Below are 22,404 nucleotides of genomic sequence, written 5' to 3'. Positions count from 1 at the left end.
CCTATAGGATTCAGCAACTGGGGTGGGGATGGGTTGGATTTTTACCTAGGATGACAGAAAGGATTTCTGCAATGGAAAGTTAGAGAATGATTCAAAGTCAAAAGCTTTAGCAGGAAGAATATTCACTTTCACTAAATTTGAATAGAGTTGTGAGGAAAAGCTTCAGAGCCCTGTTGACTTCTGTAGATTTTCCTTCTCAAATTCACTATTTCTTTTTAACAGAGAACACTTCTCCCAGTATCATCATCTAGAAGCTTTATTTTTCTCATGTTTCATTAAATACCTTCTTATAATCTCCCTGTTCGCTTTTAGTATCAAAATCATGTATATACCCAGTTATTTTAGAAACTGCCAGCATATGACATGATGCTAGTGCTTGTAAAACTAAATCCAACTTCACTATATTTTACCTCGGGATAGTTATCAGGGGAACACTGCCTGATTCAGAAGAAAGAAAACATGCTTTCTTCATGCATTAGAATGTTATCAGCTTATGATAACTAAATAAACTTTACTAGGATGAAAAAGTTTACTATACACTCATAAAATGGACCCATTGCTGAAGCTCCTAATGTTTGTTTAACAGCTGATGGGCAAGCATACTAAAAGGAAATTATGTGGTTGAAATGGAGTTTCATAGTTTATAGACAAATTTTAGATAAACATTCAAAGCAGACTCTGGGTTTTGCACATGAAAATGTACCAACTACCCATTTTCCATATCAAACCTATACAGAATAATGTCACCATATTTAAAACACATAAATACTACTAATCTGCTACTGTTGTCAGTATCAATGGGACGGATCATTTTTATCTTCTGCTTACCAAAGCTGCAGAGATCACTAATAGTGCTAGCAGATCTCCTAGAGTGGTGGAAGTTAGCTTTCCAAGTGGAAATGTAAAAGCATGACTGGGAGAAAGGTAAGGTCAGAAGAGCTCTGTATTTCTGAAGGATGAATTTTCATGACACTGGCATACAGTCCATTTCAAAGTCAACCCAACAAAGTTCTTTTGATAATTTCAAAAAAGGCACATTGAGAATCTGGATGGTTTTAAACCTCCTGATAGTACAGTCCAGCAAAGAAAAGCTTCCTCCCACAGCTCTGCTGTAATATCCAGCTTGAGCTTCTAAGTCCATGACCAAAGCAAAGCCATTGTGCTGGGCTTTCCTAGACAGAAACTCAGGTGGGAACAGACCAGTCCATTCACAAACCACAGCAGGTCTGAGGCCAGGCTGCAAACACTACAGGCGAATGTGCTAATCACCATCTCACTGGCTTCCACCATCCTTTCCCTACCCTCCCCACTTTAAAGAGCTTTTTCATAATTTATTGTCTGGAAGGCAAAATAGTTAATGCTAATGTATTCAGGAATAGTATGCAGGAGGTTCCTGGGTTCAACAATCCGTTTCTTGCCTTATTTGACAAAAGCATTTTGTCTGTTTAATAATAACAAAACAAAAAAAAAAAATCCACATTTTAAATCTCTGGGAGAAGATATTTGTTTTAATTAGGAAGCTGTTGATTAATTTAACCCTGTGTAAGCACCATATTTAGCTACCATTAAACTGAAAAATACCTAAAGTAATTAATATGGCATCTTTTTTGAGAACTTTCTTCTAAAAGCTTTAAAGAATTTGTTTTCATTGTTTTCTGCTGTGACAACAGAAATGCATACATTCTTCATTAAACAAATAATATATCAGAGCAGTTACTTTGCATGTGAGAAGTGTTTCTACCTCCTTTCTGGGATGCATCAAAATCTGCTTGAATTACTCTTTGGAGAACCTGATGTGGATCAACACACAGCACAACTCCTGAGGAGTCAAGAAGTTCACTGCACCTAGGCTAGTCTGTTTATAAAACTGGCAGGGCATTTTAAATTTCATCCTCACCTCATGCACTTGTCATTTCATTTTGGGAAATCAAATTTTTTCCAACCATGAATTACATAAATTTAATGAAAGATTTCTGAGAGTGTTAGTTGACTAGCTATTAAAGGAAGAATCCTCTGGTTTCTTAAGAGTACTTCATGATGTGCAATGTCTAAGAAATATATGCATCAATAAAACTTTTTAATTGTCATTATATTAGTGACTGTATCTCTTGAGCTGTAACTATGAACAGCACCATTGTTTTCATATGTACAAGAAGTTGTATTTCAGCTGGCTGCTACATACAACAAACTAAGCCCAAGGTCCATCACTTTTAACTCTGAATACTTCCCTACTTCCCAAATAGACAATTAAGCAAATGGAACCATTAATAGAACATGAATACTGGAATTTACCTTCTAAATCAGTCTGCTAACTGATTAAACTGTGCTTATTTAAGAAATGGTTAGAAAACAATTCCAAGTTATAGCGTAAATAGATTAAAAGCTTCACAGCCAGCCAGAAATCTTGGACTGCTTCAGTCAGGGAAAGTTGAGTGCCAGTTTTAAAGGACAGCTTGTGGCTATGTTATGGATGCATTATATAAAAAACTGAGTGCTTCCCACTATCCCTAAATAAAGCTTAATTAAGTGTAGTAGAAATTCTTAATATAACAAGATCTCTAGTCTTGCAGAAATTAGAAGCACTGCACCTTCAGCTTCTAATTAATTACTTATTATTTGTTGCCTAAAAGGAAGCAAAATTTCATCTGAATGACTAATTCAGGATATGCTTTTCATTTGCAAAAAAAAAAAAAAAAAAAGGAAAAAAAAAAGACCTTTCTTGTACTTAGAATAAAACCTAACAGAAAATGTCTTTTGAGATCAGATCAGTTCTGGAAACAGTTTGGCACTAGCGTAGCAGTATGAAAAGGTGAGAGGAATGTGAACCAAACTACAGATGGTAAGAGAAAAACCACTTAATGCTAAACATGTTAAATGGGTCCACAAAGGCCTTTTGAGAATCATGTACCGCAGAATGAAGGGGCCTCAACGTTTCCCATTGAGATGTCTCAAATTTCACTACTGTAAGAAGATGCCATTGCATAACATGACCAGACCCCATTATCACTGCACATGATGCTGAGAACCTGTCACGGCCCAGGCTTCACCAGAGAAACAATGGCACTGGAAACCTTTACTCAGGGGTAGTCTTATCTTTTCAGCCACCACAAGTTACAAGACCTGAAGTGGTTCTTCAGTTTCCTTTCCAGGACAGTAACATTCCCCAAAGGTTTCTGGCATTGCATGGGAAAGGGTGTGAGGGCTTTGCTGGGCAGTGTTCAGCACTGCAAGGAGCAGGACACCTGCAGATCCTGGAATGGGGCACCAGGGAGATGGACAACCCACCTGAGAATAAGTTAGTTAATTGATATCAAAGATGAAGGAAGAGTCCAAGCATTTTCACACAAGGTAAAAGCTTTCAGAGAGAAGAGAGAGCTGTGAAAAAGAATACATGCATATGTATGTGGCTAGATATACATGCATCTGTTCTGGGGAAGTCTCAAAAACAACAAACTACTTGGAAAAGTTGCGATATTTTAGGATCTAGAGATCACTGCCCAGTCTCAAAACATCTCATGGACAATAAACATCTATCATCAAACTGTCAGCTCAGAAACGCTGTGGATTATGTGGTTGTGGGTCACCAGGTCAGCAGCTCCATAGGAACAGCTGAGGAACTTGGATCAAACTGACTTCCCTGTATTAAAATATTGCAGTAACTGGCTAGTTTTCTTTGCAGGCATCATACAGTGAAAACAAAGCCACATCCTTCAAAGTTACCTCCAGCCTTGTGTGAAGGATAGTTTGCTGCATGAGAGGCACATCAGAAACTGTTCTGGAGTCACTATTCAACCTAATGATCCTTTGAGACATCAAGTTATGACAAAGGGAAGGAAGGGTTTGTAACAGAGAGATTCAAAGCTGATGGTCTGTACAAAGGTCAACAATATAGAAGCCTTGCCAAGGAATGAAATACTTTCCCATCTTCCTTCCATCCCTCTTCATCATTAGCCTTTTGTATGGGTAGCTTATCACTGTGCCTTTTGACATAAATATAATTACAAAGTTAAATCGAAACAGGATGGTAGCAGGAATCTGTGGAATCCTTGTAAACACAGTATGACAGCTTACATTTTATGACATAAACTAATTAAAACATGCTTATTCTGTCTCCAGAACTGCAGCTGAACTCAGTGAAATAAAATTTTTCATGTATTTCAACAGGGAGAGAATGGGAAACATTCTACCACACGGCCAACCTAAAGAAACTTTGTGTATCCACCAACAGTTTTGTTCACTCATGAGAAACCTCTACAAGTCAGCAGTAGATGATCTGACAAAAGTGTGAAAAATCAGAGACTAAAGACATGCTGCATTTTCACAGGAAAGTTGACCCACTCAGCTACATGAGATCATTCAAGAAAAGCCTATCAAAACTGAACAGGCCAGTCTAAATCTTCTAATGTAGAAGATTTTTGTGACTAGGATGCAATTTATCCTCAACTCTTGCTTCTGTACACTAGATCCCAATAAAGAGTTTCCCAAGCGAACATCACTTTAAGGATCCAAGACCTTTTTTATAGATGGCAAGCTGAAAGCATGAAAGACCTGAAAATCATCATTATAATTTTTAATTGGTCGTGTTTTTAAAAAATCTGATTTGTATCTCATATCATATTCAGGCAATAATTTGCTGGCCGCAGATGTTCCTCCAAAACTGGAAGGAGAAGATATTTTTATTAGGGATTTTTTAATAAGGGAGGGGAAGACTCATATTTAAAACACAGCCAAGTAAGAAAAAATTATAAAAAGTGTATATTTAATAAACTATATATATGTAGTACTATTATCAGGCAAGGTTGTAATTTTTTGCTGTTTCCTAATGCCGTAATCATCTGGCAAAGATCCAAATTTTGTACACAATCTGTTTCAGTTTCTTCCTATGGTTTAAATGTAAGGCAAAAGGTCAAAACACAACCTGAAATATTTAAAGTGGTCAATGACAGTCATACTGTCAATGAATTATCTCAAGTTTACTGTTAAATGTGGATAGCCTTTGAGGTAACCTCCAGTATATGTCACAGTTTTCTAATGAGTTATTAAGTTACTAAGCTATGAAATATTTCTGAATTTTAAGCAAGACTAAGGAGTAAAACCCAAGTAAAACAAATTAAAGGGATAATAATTATGCAACATCTTGAGATGTACCAGTCACACTATGCATATATAAAAAAATACATTAATAAACTGAACATATTAATAAAAAGCTAAGACTGGCCCTTCAAGACCTCAACACTAATTGGAAAGGATTTAGACAGCACATCTTGAATAACTTCCATTAACAGTTTTGGTAAGTCGCTGTTCAACTATCTAAAACTGGAATAATTTAAATTGCACAGTTCATCTACTGTATTATCATTTGTGAAAGATCAGTGAAACATCATTAGACAGTTTGAGTAATGAAGCAATTGTCTAATTGCCCTGACTTGAATCTTATTTCTGATGAACTTAAATGATTAACCATGAACTGGTTCGTACATTTGAAGCCCCACAGTTCAATAAAAGGCCAATGATTATCATCATCCCTGAGATAATTTACTTTGAACTCTGAAGAATTCTTTCAAAGAGAGTGACACTTAAGCAGATTTTATTTTTAACAAAGAGGCAAGCTTCAGACCCAAGAGGCAGCTGTTATGCCACCCTACCTAGAAGGGTAAGAAGCCCACGCAACCCCTCGGCAGCTTTGTGGTCTGCTGTGGTACCATCCTGCAGAACAAAGAGATCATTGCAGCAGGAACAACGACCAGCCCTCCCATCTGGCAGCCAACAAGTTCCTTCTGGGTCTTTCAGTTAATAATCACTTATCCAAAGCGTGAGTTCATACACGCACACCGAGAGCCCGTGCACCAGGGAGCCGGACTGCCATTAGAGAAGGACCTCATGCAGGCAGAATTCCTGCTGAGCTGAGAGACAGAGTCCTGGCCCACACCCTGACAGCAATGCCCAGGGCTGTCTGACACTGGGACTTACCCAAATACGTCAGGAATGGGCCCAAGCCATGGTTACAATTACCTTGAAGGCTGTGACATCCCCTCATTTAACTGGTCCCAGGCTGTAATTCACGGTTTAGATGAATTTCTGTATTCTCCAAATTATCATACCCTCAAATACAATTTTGGAAATGATTATCTACCAGGTTCAGCTGCTTGCTTGCTTCTTTAGCTGCTAGAACTTAACACACTCATATAAAACATCCAGACCACGAGCTCACACAGCTGGCAACATCTGAGTCACATCATTCTCCTGATAAACTTCTGAGTGGTAATTTCAAAGGTGCGATGCCTTCTTCTTTATAAAAACCTGGTAAGAAACAACAGTCTCAGAAGGACTGTGAATATCTGAGAACACCTAATATAGTTTCAGAAGGTACAGATAAGGGACAACACTGTCACAGGGTCATGGAGAGAGACAGGACAGTGTGTTTCCCAGTGAGCATCTGGTAGAAAGGAAGTTCCCACAGGTGGGAGAGTTTGGGTGGTAGAGAACAGCACCTTGTGGTGATGGCATTGCACAGGGTCAGAAGTTTTGCTACGGGGCATATTCAGACCTTTTTGTGATGTTGACAAGCAGCAGTTCTGCCACACTAATAGCAGAATTCTCCCTTGATTTAATGAAAACTACATTAAGGTGCAGTATCACAATTCAGCATTTGCCTTTAACCCCACTGCAACACAATGTGTATTACAAATCTGCTACAGGAATCACTTCATCCAACACAGATACGCAGAAGTCTCAAGGGTGGAAAGTGGCAGCTGTTCAACACATTCACTCATAGAAACATTATTCACCATCAGTATTTGCTTTGCTATTGTTACACAGTTATGTTTGCAGTGAAAGTGCCTGAAATATTTGTTTTCTTTTCAGAAACTATCCCATAATAGCATTTTTTCCCCATGCAAATAATGCTTTCTGAATTGCAGATTAATGAGTAAAACAAGTGGTTAAAGATATCTTTTAAATATCATTCCTTTCTCATTTTATAGCTCAAGAGCCATGTGTCTCTCTTTAACATTGTGATTTGCAATGTAATACTCCATGAGCTTCCATATCTGCCTTGTATAATAGTTTCAAATAAAATTTGGCTCTCTGTATATCTTAACCTTGGGAACAGGACTGTTAAAATCCTAGAGGCCAAATACCAATATCCCTACAGGATTCTCATGCACATCTGCATTTCTGGAAAGATGATATATTTAAGGGAAAAGCTTTCAATTAAACATTCCTCCAGAAACCATAGTTTTGCCCAGCTCTTTGCTGTTGCTCACTCAGTAATGGACACACCACAGGGTAAAATTTGCCATATGACAATTTCATCAGGTAGAAGTCCTAAGAATACATATTTGTAATAGGCTTTATTTTTGTTTAATTCCTCCTTTAGATTTCTGGGGGTACAGCTGTCTCTCGTGTCCCCACTCCAGACTGGATCTCACCCTGACAGTTGCAGGCAGAAAGCTGCAAGCAACCCCCTTGAACTGTGAATGAAGCTGCAAATGCCAGAATTTGGTCAGTCTTTTACATTTTTGCTTTCAGCCAAAGTACCTAAGGCAGTGGGATGCAGACACTCACGAATCAGATATAAGTGTGTTCCCATTTTAACGTCTTGTTTATAGTTCATTACCTAAAATTTCTTGAAAGCTGCACCTTTGAGAAGGAAATTTCTCCATTTTGGTTTTGGCTAGGTGATCTTCCGCTTGCTTGAAGAGTTTGTTGTGGTGGTTTTGTATTTGAAGAAATGCAGTTCAGAACAAGCAAAATGTTAAATACACATATACTATGGGTAACATATACAATGTACTTACATATAATATGTGTTCTTTCAGTTGATTTTTTTAAAGCTGGAATGACAAAGGGTTAACAGCTAAAATCCAGAATGAAAACTGAGAATTTTACCAAGAATAAGGGACTGTGCTTGTCTTGGAGAGAAAATATTCTGGTTTCAACATGACACATGAGCTCAAGCAAACTGAGCACTGACCACATGCAGTAGATTTTTTTTGTTTGTGTTTTTGCTGAACTAAGAAAGGATGCACCCAAGGGAGAGATTAACAAACTGAGGCTACTCAGTTCACAGTGTTTGTTGTCCAAGTCACAGAGCAACAAAGAAAAAAATGTCACAAAGCCCAAATATTCTAAAACCCTATTGATTTTAACTTATTTCATGCTTCTAAAGTCTAGAAAAAGATAAGCTGTGAGGCTGAAAGGCCAGGAATACTGAAAGTACAGCTGCAGTGTCTGTGCCTATTACCAAACACCAATCTTCCCAGCATTTTTTTTTCTTCTTTTTGGAAAAAATCTCGGAAGAGCATTACCTTAGAAAAGTAAACACTCTCAAACTTGACATATTGAATTTTCTTACCCTACCAGCTTCACATAAATAATCTTTTTGGATAGGTCCTAAATTAGTGTTTAGGGTTTATTTTTTTGCCCCCAAGATCAAGAATACTGTCCGTGGTTTTGTGATGTCAGTAATTAGCACAATAAATTATTGTTCTGCTCCAGTGAGATGTTATGCCAGCACATATTACTGAGTCTAACATTGGACATAAAAAGCCAACAAAACCAAAACCAACTGAAGGGTGGGATTCCCAAAAGCATCCAGCATTGGCTGAATTTTACACCCATAGAAATCAGAGGTATTTTAAAGCAAAAATAAACCAAACCCAAACAACCAGAAGATTGGCTTGTACCATATCATAATGATGCAGTATTAGGCTGAAAAAAGCCCAAGCAATCACGATTCCAGTGTTGGCATTCACTTGTAAAAGTCATTTGGCATGAGTCACCAGTGGGAGATAAGCAGGTACTGATCACTGGGGGCAGACTGCACAGCTCCAGGGGTCACCTCCCTGACAGTACTGAGGACAGCATTGATTTTGTTCTAGTGTGAGAGCACTCTGGAGAGACCACAAAATAGCTGAAATGTTCTTGTGACATGAATCCGAGGCCTGAAATATTAAAATATTTAGAGTGTCTCCCTAGATTATTTAAACCTTTTGATTGCATGTATTGATGATAGCTGAAGCAGTGTGCTCCAGAATTAGTAAAAAAATACTTCTGTCTGATTCAAATGTGTGAGAAGAAGGAAAGTTCACATGAAAGACCTGTGGCATCACACATGAGACTGTGTAGTCCCACAAGGTCGTGTCTGTATCTCCTCCACAATCCCAATATATTCAAGAAAAAGATTGTTATAGAAATCTGCAAAGCCTAGTTCTGAACACTGTGTTACACCTAGAGGAATGCTTCACTATAAACAGCTGCTTTCAGACCTCTGCAAAGCACATGGGCCTTTTTACTTGAGTAATGCTTGAGACCTGTAAAGAAAAGTCTTCTATGAAGAAGCTGGAGTCCAGTGGAACTCTGTTTGCAATTCTCCTAGGCATGGGGATTAAATGAAATGCAGATCTGTAAATTCAAGATCATTACAATGCCACAAAGTCTAAGGCACTCAAATCACCTTCAGATGTTGCTGCTGTTAAAATTAACAATAACAGGAGCACAGTTGCTAATGTTAGGACAGCAGACTCAGAAGGCCAGTCTATGAAAAAGATTTGCCACTACAACAGTATAACTATTCTGGCTTGAGTTTCTACTGGAGTTGCAATTTACCAGCTGGAAAAAAAAGCTTTTATTGTTAGAGGTTATACCCTCCCCAAGCAAAATAGAATATACTGGCCAAAGCTTTTTTTTTTTCCTGGTACAACCATGTCTACACTAGGGCTTTTGCCAATACACACATACAGCCAAAAATCACACCTCCAACTGACATTACTATATTGGCAAGTGTTTCTAGCACTGGCCTTAAAGCAGTTATTTGTTCAGTCATTGCTTTCCACATTCATCCCTTACCCTAAAAATACTTTATTTTTTTACAGGTAAAAAGCTGGGAAAAAAACAATCTTAGGTCTTATTCATCTGTTTCTTATATAAGGAAAGGATCTTTCTTTTGCCTTCACAGAAGTTGAATTCCTCCTTCCCATACAAAGGCAGAATAAACATGGTGGGGGGGGCTGGTGGCAGGGGTGGAGAGCATGAATCTTTAACCCCACAGCAGTGCAAACAAACAAAAGTTCAGGTCAGCCCTTGCTCATCTTGCAAGAGGGGCAGAGAGACAGAGAAAGAATAGAATTCCCAATCCTAATGACTGCTTGTTGCCATTCTCTACATACCAAAGTGAATACAGTCCCTCAGCTTTGAAAGTGCTATTTCTGCTCCTATTGCTGCATCTGCTAAAGCAGATTCTTCCACAAGCAAAAAGTCAAACAATTGTCACCAAAAGCTCACACAGAAAGTAATACTTTAAAGGGGGCATAATTAGTACAAAACCAGGAGTGAGGGGACAGAAGAAGGAGAAATGTCTTTTCAGAAAACCTCACACTACCCTCCATGAGAAGAGGATTTTCTTGTGACTTGTCTTGGTCTGAAATTATAAAAACAAGTATATATTTCCAAGCACATTTGTTTCCAATAGTTGCAATATTTTTTTTTTAAAAAATTATCTAAACAATTGCTTTAAACGTTGCATGGGAAAATAGAGCTTAAAGTGTTTCATTTTACTTCTAAGGCAGCAGTATAATATTTTCTTAATATCCTTCACCTCTCCAAGCCATTTCCTGTGGTTTGTCCTAAAATTTACCCTTGTCAGCCTAAATGGAAGTGTCAACTATACATGAAGAGTCATCTTGCTCTTGGACTGAAAACAACTCTACACTTTTAAAATGCCATGATTGCAGCATCACTAGAGAAGGCAAAACCTGTGTGTTTTTAGAGACAGAATTTGTCTCTCCCTCTTCAGGTTGGTATTTTTCCCAAGCTAAGGGTCAGAGAAGTTGATTTGGAAAACACCATGTTATTTCTGCTTGTGCTGCCTCTGTTTTGCCCATGTTCAAACAGTTAAGTAAAGACTTGAAGATGTACAGTGGATTTGGCTGGATACTAAATGAAATAAAATTTTCCTTTGGAAGCTGTCTAGCAGAGTCTATAGAAAGTAGTTGTAACTGTACCTGGAATACTCTAAGTTTTAGAGAAATTTCCATGTCATATACTGGTTTAATGCACTATTGGCACACGTAACCTGCAGAACTCAGATGCAGATACAGATTCCAAGGTGTTAAAACATCCAAAACTCAGGGTTTTGGTTTGAGCTCCTCCACAGTAAAAGATTTCTTTACTTCTGGGCACGGAATGATACTTTACAAGTAGTGAGCTCTGCTATAACTCTTTACAGGTCAGAAAAACCTGAACCTTTCATTGTGCAAGTAACCCAAGATTACCAAAGGAAAGTAAGCGCCACGGCCAGCCCATCTGACGCAAGGGGAGTGACATCCGGACATGTTTGGAGTATCAACACCTCCAGCCCAGCTTCGTGCTGCCAGGAGCTTTTTCCTGTTTGGATTCAAATGTAAAGACACCTGGGACCAAACGCAAGTGATCTCTTTCGATTTCATCCGCGGTGACGTAAGGGGAGGGCGGCTTGACAGCGCCCCGAGGAGCCAGCGCACGCAGCCCCCGTTCCTTGGGGCTGCTCAGGTTCCCCTGCGCCCTTCCCTCAGCCCTGGGCTTCTCTCAAGTACTTTCTGCCAACTGCACTGAACTGCACACAGAAGAACAATATGCAATAAACAGACATCACTAGAGAAATGTTATTTTTCTTATTACAGAAAAGTTGAAAACTTTCACAATATCTTGAAACAGTGCTCAGAAATTACCTCTTCAGCTTGGCATCCATTCCTCTTTAGGAACAAAACAACCCCAGCAATTACAGGAAAAAGCCAAACTGACATAACTAAACCAAGAAAGCCTTTTATCTATTCATCTCACAAGGTTTTTGTTTGGTTGGTTTTTTTTAAAACTACTTCTTAGGGGCTTGAAAAAAAATGCGTTAGGTGCTCTTTGCACACAGAACATTTATGACCTTGTTCAACTTCTTCAATATAATTCTTACTCATACTTACTGTATTAATGGACTCAGCCCAAGAACTAGTAATGTTGAGTTTTTAATTGCTTTACATTATTAAATGCTAATGTTTAAATCATTAATAACAACACTAAATATCATTCTTTGGAGCACAATGTAAGCAGTGTATAAAAACAAATGCTTTGCCAGGTTACTACCTTTCACTTTTTATAAGTAGTTCAGAAAAAGAAGCCTAAAAATAAATAGCATTTACTGTCAGTGGAGAAAGTGCTGCAGTAAAGAGCAGCAAACAACTGGGAGACACAATTATAACCTCCACCCCTTACAGCCTTCACAGAGCCTTTGCTGTTGCTGTCTATGTAAGCAGAGCAGAGCTGTCTGCTTCAGGGTTAGAGTTTTCTTGGAAATGTTTACTATAATGAGAGAATTTTCTGTTCTTTTTCTTTTAATCACAACACTGTCCAGTTCTGAGACTTGAATTGATGCAAAAAAAAAAAAAAAACCCAACAAAAAAAACCCTCCAGATGACATTTCAAGGAATTTAATAATCAGATGCCTCATTGCACAGCCTGGGAGTGTGTTTCACATTATATTAAAATTATTGACATCCAGTCATGTTATGGCAAAAAGAGCTGACACCATGCTTGGTTACAGCTGTTGCCACAACAGTAGTTATTTGGCAAATGATGTGAAAGAGGACAAAGTGCTATTGTGAGCTTACACCAAGCTTTTACACATTATGTCTCCAATTCATAAAGAAGAAGGAAAAAAAGAAATGCCGCCTTTTTTCGGAGCAACCACATTGTGATTCTAAGTTAATATGTTTGTCAAAAGACGTCAAAACCATCTCCAGAAGGGGATGGAGAGGAAGCCCAAGACTCCTGCAAGAAACACACCTCAAACTTTGGGTAAATGACATAGGGTAAGCCAGAAAAAAGAAGGAGAAAGAGATCTTGGAAAGCAAACTTGCTATTTCGCCTACCAGGAGATCAACTGCAACTTTGTGGAAAGTACGAATGGGTCACACTCTGAAGAAGGCCACCTGTGCTCCCAAAGGAGTGTCTGTCACAAGTTGTCTACTCTTGAAATTCAGGTCTTCGTGAGCCTGCTGAGGACACACATGCCTCCATGTCTACTTTCTTTGTGAGTCCATCCACATTAGAGAGAAAAGGGATGTACATTTGACTAAAACACTTGCATCTCATGTTTTTTTCCCTTCATCAAGGAGCTGGAGAGCCTGCCTTACCAGAGAAATGGTTTCCCAATAAAATAATCAACAACAATGTTGGAACTCTGTTCCTTGAAAGGAGGTTTGTCTCTGTGCCCCAGTGAACCAGCAGAGGAAAAGTCAGCTGCTACACATTAAGGAAAAAGTAATACATTTAAAACAAAACAAAAGGAAAGGAAAAATAATTTTCATCCAGTATTTAATTGCAAAAACATGGTGGAAGAGAAAGCAGACTCAAGAGAAACTCCAGGCCTTCTTGTATCTAAATCAGCCATTTTGCACTTAAAACAGAAATGCTTCAATCCTGGTTGGTGCAGAGATGTGTCTGCAATCTTTTAAATTAATTTACTGACCCTGATGTTTTTTCCCCTAATACATTACCCTAAACCCCTCCTCCTATCTAGTCGAGCCCTAAACATGACCTAAGAATTCATTTTGATGTCCATGACATTGAGACCGATTCTTTTTATTGATCCAAAATGAAAAATTCAGATGAGAGAAAGCTGCCAAACAGTTGACCTATGTGAGTATTGACTGGTGTCTACATGAAAAGTTGGCTCTTTCCAGAAAACTTGAACCATCACGTAGTATTGAAGATGCAAAAGTGATTTCCTCTTGTAAGAACAAGGTATCACGTTTGCTTTTGCCAAAGGCTGATTTTAACAGTAGCCACTGGAACATAATATGTATAAACTTACTATGTGACAAACAATTTCTAGAAAAGCAGGACTAAATAATATTTACATGTCTTGTAACACTAGTTATTAGTACACCAGATGCATGCAGCATAATTATAGCACTTGTTTACTTTTAAAATATGGGAAGACACTAGAAAATATTTTTTAAATAATTTTTTTCTTCCTTCTTTATTCTCCACTTATTATTTAAATATGCTTCTGCAGTGAGGAGTCGCTCTACACACATGAAAACTGCAAAGTGAAACTGAATATAAACAGAAAGTGACTGATCTCATTTCACTGAGCAAGAGGGTTGAAGGCCAGAAAAGAAATAAATTGCTTAAGGGGTGGGATGTTAAGCAAATATTTATACAATTTTCCAGTTTTTATCAAACATAAAATATAATCTAATAATCATCTAAGGAATGTTTTGAGAACATTTTCCCTTAAGTATTACTCAACATTTAGACATGGATGATCAAAAGTCAAGACCCACTCCCACCAAGCATACAACGGTATTTATCTCAAGCTCTCTCTACTAGGAAAGATTATAAGGATTAGATTTCAAGCTTGTGCAATTGTCTTTAGACAAACACAACAATATGCAATAAACTAGTATTCCCCAGATGACTTTATGAGGGGAAAAAAAAAAAAAGTGCTAATGACAATTAAGACTGAAAGAAAAGAAGACCCAAATAAGTAACAATGTGGGACAAAGAGGCCCCCTTGAAAGATGCATTAACATGGAAGACATCAAATCAGGGGGTGGTGGCTTTCCATGTGGGAAGGCATTCTCTGGGGCCACTTCTTGGCTTCCTCCTCACAAAACAGCTCATTCCTTTAAATGATGATACATATTCTCAGGGTTTGGATCAAAGAAAGGAGGATACAGTGGGTCTCAAACTGAAGTCAATCTCAGAACTCAATAGTTTAGAGCCAAGTTTAAAAGCCTTCGCAAACAATTTCTATTATCTAGCTCAGTCAAAATAATAATTTCCTATTTAACCTGTATTTAATTGGGTCAGTGGAGCAAGAGGACAAAACAGAAACTGTACTGTAAACTAGTCTCTGCATTTATAAAACAGCTTTTCTCTGGTATATTGAGCACCTGCTCCTCCTCCCAGATTCAGAGAACACTTGGGCACAGAGTTTTCAACTGATTTCAAAGAATAAAATTGTAAGCATACAAAAATTGATGCCTGAAAAATATGCACAGGTTCATTCAACATTCCCTGCTCCACCTGTGTTGTCCATCTACAGTGAACATCTCTGAGATGAGATGCCTTTTTCCTTAGCTGACTGCTAAGGATCTCCAGCACATCTGATAATGTTTGTGTAGTTTCTTCCAAAACAATACTACATGTGTTACAAGCATAACATCAAATTTGTATATAAAATAATTCCAAATACTCCATCTTACTCCAAAGAGAACACTGGGAATTTACTAAGGAAAAAACTCCTTGAAAGTAATCCTTGCATGAAGAATTATAATTGCTCCTCTCATTTGATCACTTAGATTCCTTAAATAGGAAGCATCTGATGGAATTTGCATGTGGGAGCTTGATTCTCTCACTCCCTGCTGGTCGAGCTTTTCTAATTATTCAACTATTCAAAGATGGCCATGAAAATATGACCTACCAAGTGCACCAGCACAAGAGATGTTCTATAAAGAACACCCTTCATGAAAATTGTGCTCTACAGCATTATTACCAATGCCACATTCAGATCTCATTTTATTCCAGCTTTCAACACGTGCTTGCTACACAACCTGTCCAACAACCTTTCTTCTAACTTTTCAGCTAAAATCACCATACTTTCAATTAATATTAAAAAAAAAAAAAGCATTTGAAATCCATGTTTTTATTTTCCTTTTAGTCAGGAGTTGTGCAGTAAAATACTGACATTTCAAAGGCTCACTAGTATGTTTTTGGGCATCAAGTTACTACACCAGATAGATTTTTTATATATTCCCAGAGTATCTCTGTGGCTTTACCCATCCCTGTTCTGTAACAAACTGTTTCTTTTTTTTTCTCCACAGGTGAGAGGTGGTGGTGACAAAGGTAATTTTAGTCAGAAAAATTGACTGTCTACCTTCATCACTGAGCCTACATGTCTCTCCTCCACACCTCCTTTGACAAATAAATAGCAGTGCTGTGATGGTAAGTCATAAAACATTGCATTTGTAAGGATCTGCTTCTGCTTTGAGGAACCCCAAAGTACTTAACAGATGTTTGTAAAGTCCTGATTGATTGTAGGTTGACAGCAGCCAAAAATAATACATCACAGTCCACAGCAAATTACAGGAACATAATTTCTGACAGAAGCAGTAAGGAGAGATTGACAAGGAAGAAGTTGTCTGGGCTAGCACATCAAATTTAACATTACTGCTCCTTTCTCTCTGTCTCTCTCTCTATATATATACACACATAGTTCATCATTATGTGTGCAGGGATGTGTTAATTCTATTTGTTAAACCAACCCAAACACTTTTCTGTCTGCAACAAACCAAAAATGTCACCCAACATAAGATGAGCTTGTCACCTGTAGCCCTCAAATGGAGATACCTGAAGAAGACAACAAAGAACTGACACCTCCTCTTCCTCCCAGCTATGTTCAATAGCTGAGGAGATGAGGTATGCACTTGCTAATGGACTACTACAGGAAATCAGATACTCTACACCCTTCTGCTCTAAATTCTTCCCATGCTTCTCTTTCACTCCTTTTAAATCCATGACTCCATGGATTTAAGCCATGACTCCAAATCAGGATGGGCACTACTACCAGTCAATCATTCACAAACTCTCATCAGGTCATGTGAGGACCATGCACAGATTAATTAAGAGCATTTGCTCTTGGAATGCTTTGCTGTGATATGGAACATTATCCTCATTTTAGAGATGCACAGAAACAGATGTGTTCACAGTTACTCAAGATATACCCAGGACAAAGCAAAGAATCAAATATCAGTAGCCAAGTTTCTGATTGTTTTTACTGGATTGGGATGGCGAAAAAAAAAATCTCAATCCTTTTATAAGATTAGAAATAAGTTAGTTACACAATATATCAAAATCAAAAGGCAATACATTATTAAGCCTATGGAAACATGCCAATGCCTAATATTCAACTTACACAAAATACCTATGAAAACACTATAAAAGGAAGACTTATAGCTGAGTCTTTTGTATTATTTGAATATTTTAACTATGAAAATAGTGTGTATTTTGAAATATATATATAACAACTCATAAAATTAGATGTTTTCTTCTCTTTGCTCATGCACTTGAAAATACTTTATCTCTAAAATTCATGCCAATATTAAAAAGTCCTAGTAAAAAAAGTCTTCTTTCTTCATACCTTAAGATTAAGAAAACCCCAATAATATAATTAGCTTGCCTTTGAAATAGATTTAAAGACTTTGAAAGCTATTTCCTCATGTCTCGAGGAGTAAATGGAAAGTGAACACATTTCAGCACACAGTCTTTGTTAGTGGGTATACCCCTAGTGCCTCTGATTCCATCTGCATTATGTAGGACAGAAACCAAAATGAACAGAAACCAAGCTGTGGTGTGAAGCTCAAGACTCCTCCAGCCATGAGGACCTGCCAACTCACTCTCAGCCATACAAATTCCACAAGTCCTTTCCCCTCTCTGTCTACCATCAATGCCAGCCAAGCCTTCACATGGTGATAAATCCAATTCTATTTCCTCATAAAACACAATGAAAAGTGAGACTGAGTCCTCCAGTAACGACTTAAAATTCTGGGCATCTTAAGCACAAGTTGTTAAATTAAACACTAAAATGAATATTATTGTTTCAATATGGGACTGTGTGATCTTTCACCTCCTTACAAATGTGCCAGCAAGCAAGATTTTACTTGTAAATTAATTTTTAATGTATTTTGGTGATTATTTTCTGGTGCTTATGAGGGATACTTTGGGGAAACTGAAATATCGACCAATTTCCTTTGTTTCTAGCACAAATACACCCATTCACCTCTGTCCCTTGAATAAGATTGGGCTTTGTGATTACTGTCTGTTTCATTCTGCTTAAGCATTGCTGAAAATAAAATAAAATTAAATCAACTGTAAGAGAAAGCAACTTCTTGTCTCCCAAGTTTTGAAATGACTGAACTATCTCATATTTAATAATTCAGACTCAGTCCTTTAAATTTTGTCCAGGAAAATAAGATGTTCTTTATATTTCAAAGATGCCTTCACAAAAGTCTGCAGTACTGGATTTTCTGACGCAGAGTGATTATAAAACCCCCTTTTGTTCTCATAACTTCATGATGTATATCTATAACTCTTTCTTGTTTGTGAAGATAAGACCAGCCTTGTCTCTCTAAATGCCTTTTCAAAGGAAGATTCACAGTTGTTTGACTTTTGATCTGTGTGGCAACTAGCTCGACCACCTGCACTGGGTTTGAGCAGTTACTGAGCTTGCTTTGTGCCAGCTTATGAACACAGCAAGCCTTTGACACCAGAACAAGCCGATGTGTGAATACACCAATTTACAATGTAAATACAGGGTCCAACAATATGGGCATCTTTAATGACCAAATGTGTAAAGTGCATATATTGTTTACTGATTATATCATTAAATAAAACAGATGGCTCATATTCTCCATCCACCTACAGTGGATTAAAACACAATGGTGTAATAGTCTGGTAAACTGGTAATGTGAAACATTGCCTTGTACTGGTGTAGCAGCATAAATATCTGTTCACAAATGAGCTACAAAGCCCCAGTGCCACTAAGAGTAATTAGCTTAAGGCTGTACTGAAAGAATGTTACCTTCACAATCAACACGTGTGTGCCATTCATGCTGAAAACTGCATTTGAAAAATACAGTGGTGACAGAAAGTAGCAAGGAAGTTTCTTGGCATGGATAAAGTATAGCATATGCTTCCCAACATCCAGGCAAGATTGGACACACTTAGAATCATGTTTCTCAAACAATTCCCTATTTAAATGCATTATTTGCAGCCATGATAAGCATGTCAGAGAAACAACAGTGTTTTTGGTTTTTTTTTCACTTGCACAAGCATTTTTATCAGGAGGAAGGTGGAGAGTTGGTGCAAAAATAATTTTAAGATGCAATGTTTTCTTCAAGGAGTGTTGCAATCTTAAACTATCAGTAGATCTACTAAATAAGTAAAAGAAAATATGAAGACTGCTCTAACTCACAGATGTTAGAAAAACCTTTTGGGTTACACTTTGATTAATATAGCAAATTCCAAGTTAAACAAGAGGTCTAAGGCAATAAATGCTACACAGTGAGATCCTGCACAAACTATTTTAGACCTTCACAAATATTGCAGAGAACATAAATACCAGCGTGTAAGGCAAAATAGTTTTTCTCTGTCTTTCTCATTTTTCTTAATTTCCACACTGACTTCTCTGCCTTCTTGATTAGATTCAAGTTGGAGAACCATAGAATGGCTTGGGTTGGATCTTCCATATTAGTTAAAGAGCAAGTCAGAATTAGGAAATTTTCACCCTTCCTATCACCAAGTCCACTGAACAATCTCTCACTGTATGGTCACAATTTCCCATTCGTGACTTTTCTATTCTTCTAGAGCTGCTTAGTAGGTTAGTGATGTGTGAACATTTCTTCTGCAGAGTTTTAAAGGTCCAATACAACCAGGGATATAAATTCTTCCTTAGTTTTGGTATTGTCCCACAGCAGCACTAACTTATCTGTAACAAACTCTGAGTGATACCCCAAAGTCATAATTTATGGCCTTCTTTGTAAAACTACAATAATAACAGCAACTACAAAACACAATTCTCCCCACCCCAACCAAGCTTTGCTCAAACGAAAGAGTTCCTTGTTCAACATAGGGCTACAGATGAACAAACTACTCACACAACTATGACTTGCAGGCTCAGGTCCTGGCTTTTGAGGTAGAACATCACTCACTAACTTGAACACAAATTGTACTCAGCCGAGTTTTCCTTTTCCCATTGTTGGCCACTTAATCTCTTACGTCTCAAGCACAGCCAGAAGTCTGACCTGCTACTAGAACTAGACTGAAAATGATCTAGTCTAAAAGATTAGCTAATAAGGACAAGATCCTTGTATCAAAGCAGTTTTATACCAGTTTGGTGACTTCACTGTCTTCTAAAAGTTCTTAGCGTGCAATCAGAATCATGCTGGAAAAACAAATTAACTTTGCTTTTATTAAAAGTCAACAATTCTATCAAGTGTGGCAAGAAAAGTGCCAAGTGTCAGAAATCATACTCAGAAGGCACAAAGGAGCTTTTTTACCTGACAGAAGATGAGGCAAATCAAATTGCATTCCTCCATTTGTTTTCAAACACTATCTCTGTCCAAAATCCTGGTGTGTCTATGGGCAAGGGTGGGAGAAATGAGTTAAAATCATGCTTGCTTGACATAATTACTGTCTTTTTCTTAAAGTGTTTAGTAGTGCTACCAAAAAAGTCAAATCTTGGTCTTTTGTAATTTTGACTTGCAAATGTTGCCTTCAGTCACCATAGTATACAGTCTAGTTTTAGTCCATATATGTGACTTTATGAGAATGATTTAATTTTGGCGCCTCTATTTGCAAAGCTCCAGGACATCAACACATGAAGCTACTGTTTGGAAAGGCTGAGCTTCCAGGATTTGTCTATTAGAACAAAAATCTAACTCTTCTATTTTCACATTATTGTATCCCATCAAAAGGCTTCGCTTGATGAAAACTAGAAAATGTAATTTACTTCTGTGCAATCTTATTTATGTTCTCTAATTCTTGAAAAGTTGAGCAGAAATTTCTTTCCACAGCACAAGTCACCAGAAATCATCACATGCACCACCACATAAAACAATCTTGTCTACCCAGGAAAAAGGATTTGGGCTGAACATCTAAGCATTAGGGAAAATTTGGAAATATCTGATTGAAGAGATGGGGAATGTTGATCAGTGGAGAACAGGCCAAACAAATATCTGTCAGGATTAAAACAGGTCAGTCAATTCTTAATCCCTTAACACAAAGGGATGAACTTTTCTGAAATAATTTCCAAGATGGTTCTATTTCCTTTGGTAAATATATGGATTAATAGGAAGTGACCCAGTGGCAAGATATCATGCATATCTTGTGTTCAGAAAATGTTACATTCAGGAATTTATGGCTTAAACACTGCAGTAAATGGAATGTGTAAAATTCAACCTATATTGTTCTTTCAGTTATAGTGTGAGTAGAGTCAAGATCATGATCCCCAATCAACTACTGGCCTTAAAGGGTTTGACTTAATTGATTTCTGAAAAGTTGTCTCCAATTATTTCAGCAATTACTAAAGCCAGCTTTTTCTAGCTGTTTCTCTCCTTCACATAAACAACAATACCAATATTCAAAATACATTCACTACCTTCACTATTCCTGAATATCACATCAGAGAGAACTCATCCTCCTGGAACCTCCTTGCAACTACTGCAGGAAAGCCCTGTACTGCTTGTGCAGAAATAAGGCATGGCTTCTCATGGAAGCATGTCATGGGATACCTCCTGTGCTTCAGACTTGACATTGCTGGCTGTGAAATGCCTTTTGCTTCACTCATGACACTGTGAACCTTTTTAGGCTCTAGCTGCTTAATGGTAGCCAACATTCCCAGGGCAGAAAACAACCACAAAGGGTAACACAATACTTAACCTATCATGATGCTTTACATTGTTGGTATATGCAGTCTAGGACTAGCTAGGATAATTATCCATTGGGATCCTGCTTTCCTGCAGAAACACAACTGTGTGTTAATGTTCTTTCCAGCTGTTCAGCTGGACACGAGCAGACAGAAGGGGAGCAAATGAGATAGCAATTCCAGATGATAGAAAAGAGGGAATGGAGGGACAGAACAAAGACCATTGTACACTTCAAAAAGGAATGGAAAAAGAGAATTAGAAATCTGGTCTGAAGAATGCTGAGAACCCTGCTCATAATGGATGTAGTATAGGCAGCCTAACATGTGGATAAAGCTTTCCAACAATCTGAAAAATAAAACAAGGCTACCATATAAACACTCCTACCTCACCAAATGAGGGACATCCCTTTCTAAAGCTGCCTGGCCACAAGGAGATTAAAACACTGACTTATTTTATCCCATGCATTTAAGTTACTAGATGTGAAGATCAATCGTGATGTTCCTTTTTTCTTCCAGGTTTGAAGAAAACTTAACTCTGTATCACTTAGGTTGTTAGAGATGAAGGTTTGCAAAGGCTACGGTGGCATTAAACTAATCCCAGCTACATGCCTGCAATGTTGAAATTGGTCCCTTTTTACAGCATTCAGTGCCTGTGGCCTGGAACTCTCCATGTACACTGATGGCTGGTGGTTAAATGGCAGCTCAAAAGACTTCTGCACCCTCCATGGTGCATGAGCTGAACAGTATTTCTATCACTGAATGAAAGTAGGGCAAGATTTTTCAAAAGTATTGTGGAAGCAGCACAGAAACAACACTGTCTAAGAAAGATGAGTAAGGTTTAGGAAATGGGTTACCATTGACTATTAAAAATAAGATATGCATCTTACATGCATCAAATTACGTCATACCTAAACTAAGGACAGGGAACCCATATTGTCCTGTAC

At 37.8% G+C, this 22,404-nt stretch overlaps 1 protein-coding gene across 11 annotated transcripts in view; it reads right to left on the bottom strand.

Annotated features, from left to right (window-relative positions):
- Positions 1–22,404, bottom strand: part of VTI1A (vesicle transport through interaction with t-SNAREs 1A) — a 266,161-nt gene that overhangs the window by 79,141 nt on the left and 164,616 nt on the right. For 2 of the 11 annotated variants that reach the window (XR_014956324.1, XM_085583714.1), the window contains exon 9: positions 20,094–20,172. The exons of the other annotated variants lie outside the window; for them this stretch is intronic. Coding sequence is in view for 1 of the 2 variants with exons in the window: in XM_085583714.1 (XP_085439840.1) it covers positions 20,139–20,172 (34 nt within the window). In the remaining variant the exon portion in view is untranslated. The remainder of the gene's footprint in view (positions 1–20,093; positions 20,173–22,404) is intronic. 11 annotated transcript variants of the gene reach the window in all.

The sequence above is a fragment of the Lonchura striata genome, chromosome 6 (assembly GCF_050655825.1).
Source record: "Lonchura striata isolate lonStrDom1 chromosome 6, ASM5065582v1, whole genome shotgun sequence".
NCBI lineage: Eukaryota > Metazoa > Chordata > Aves > Passeriformes > Estrildidae > Lonchura > Lonchura striata.
Note: the sequence above shows the minus strand (reverse complement) of the source record. Positions and strands in the feature narration are given on the sequence as shown.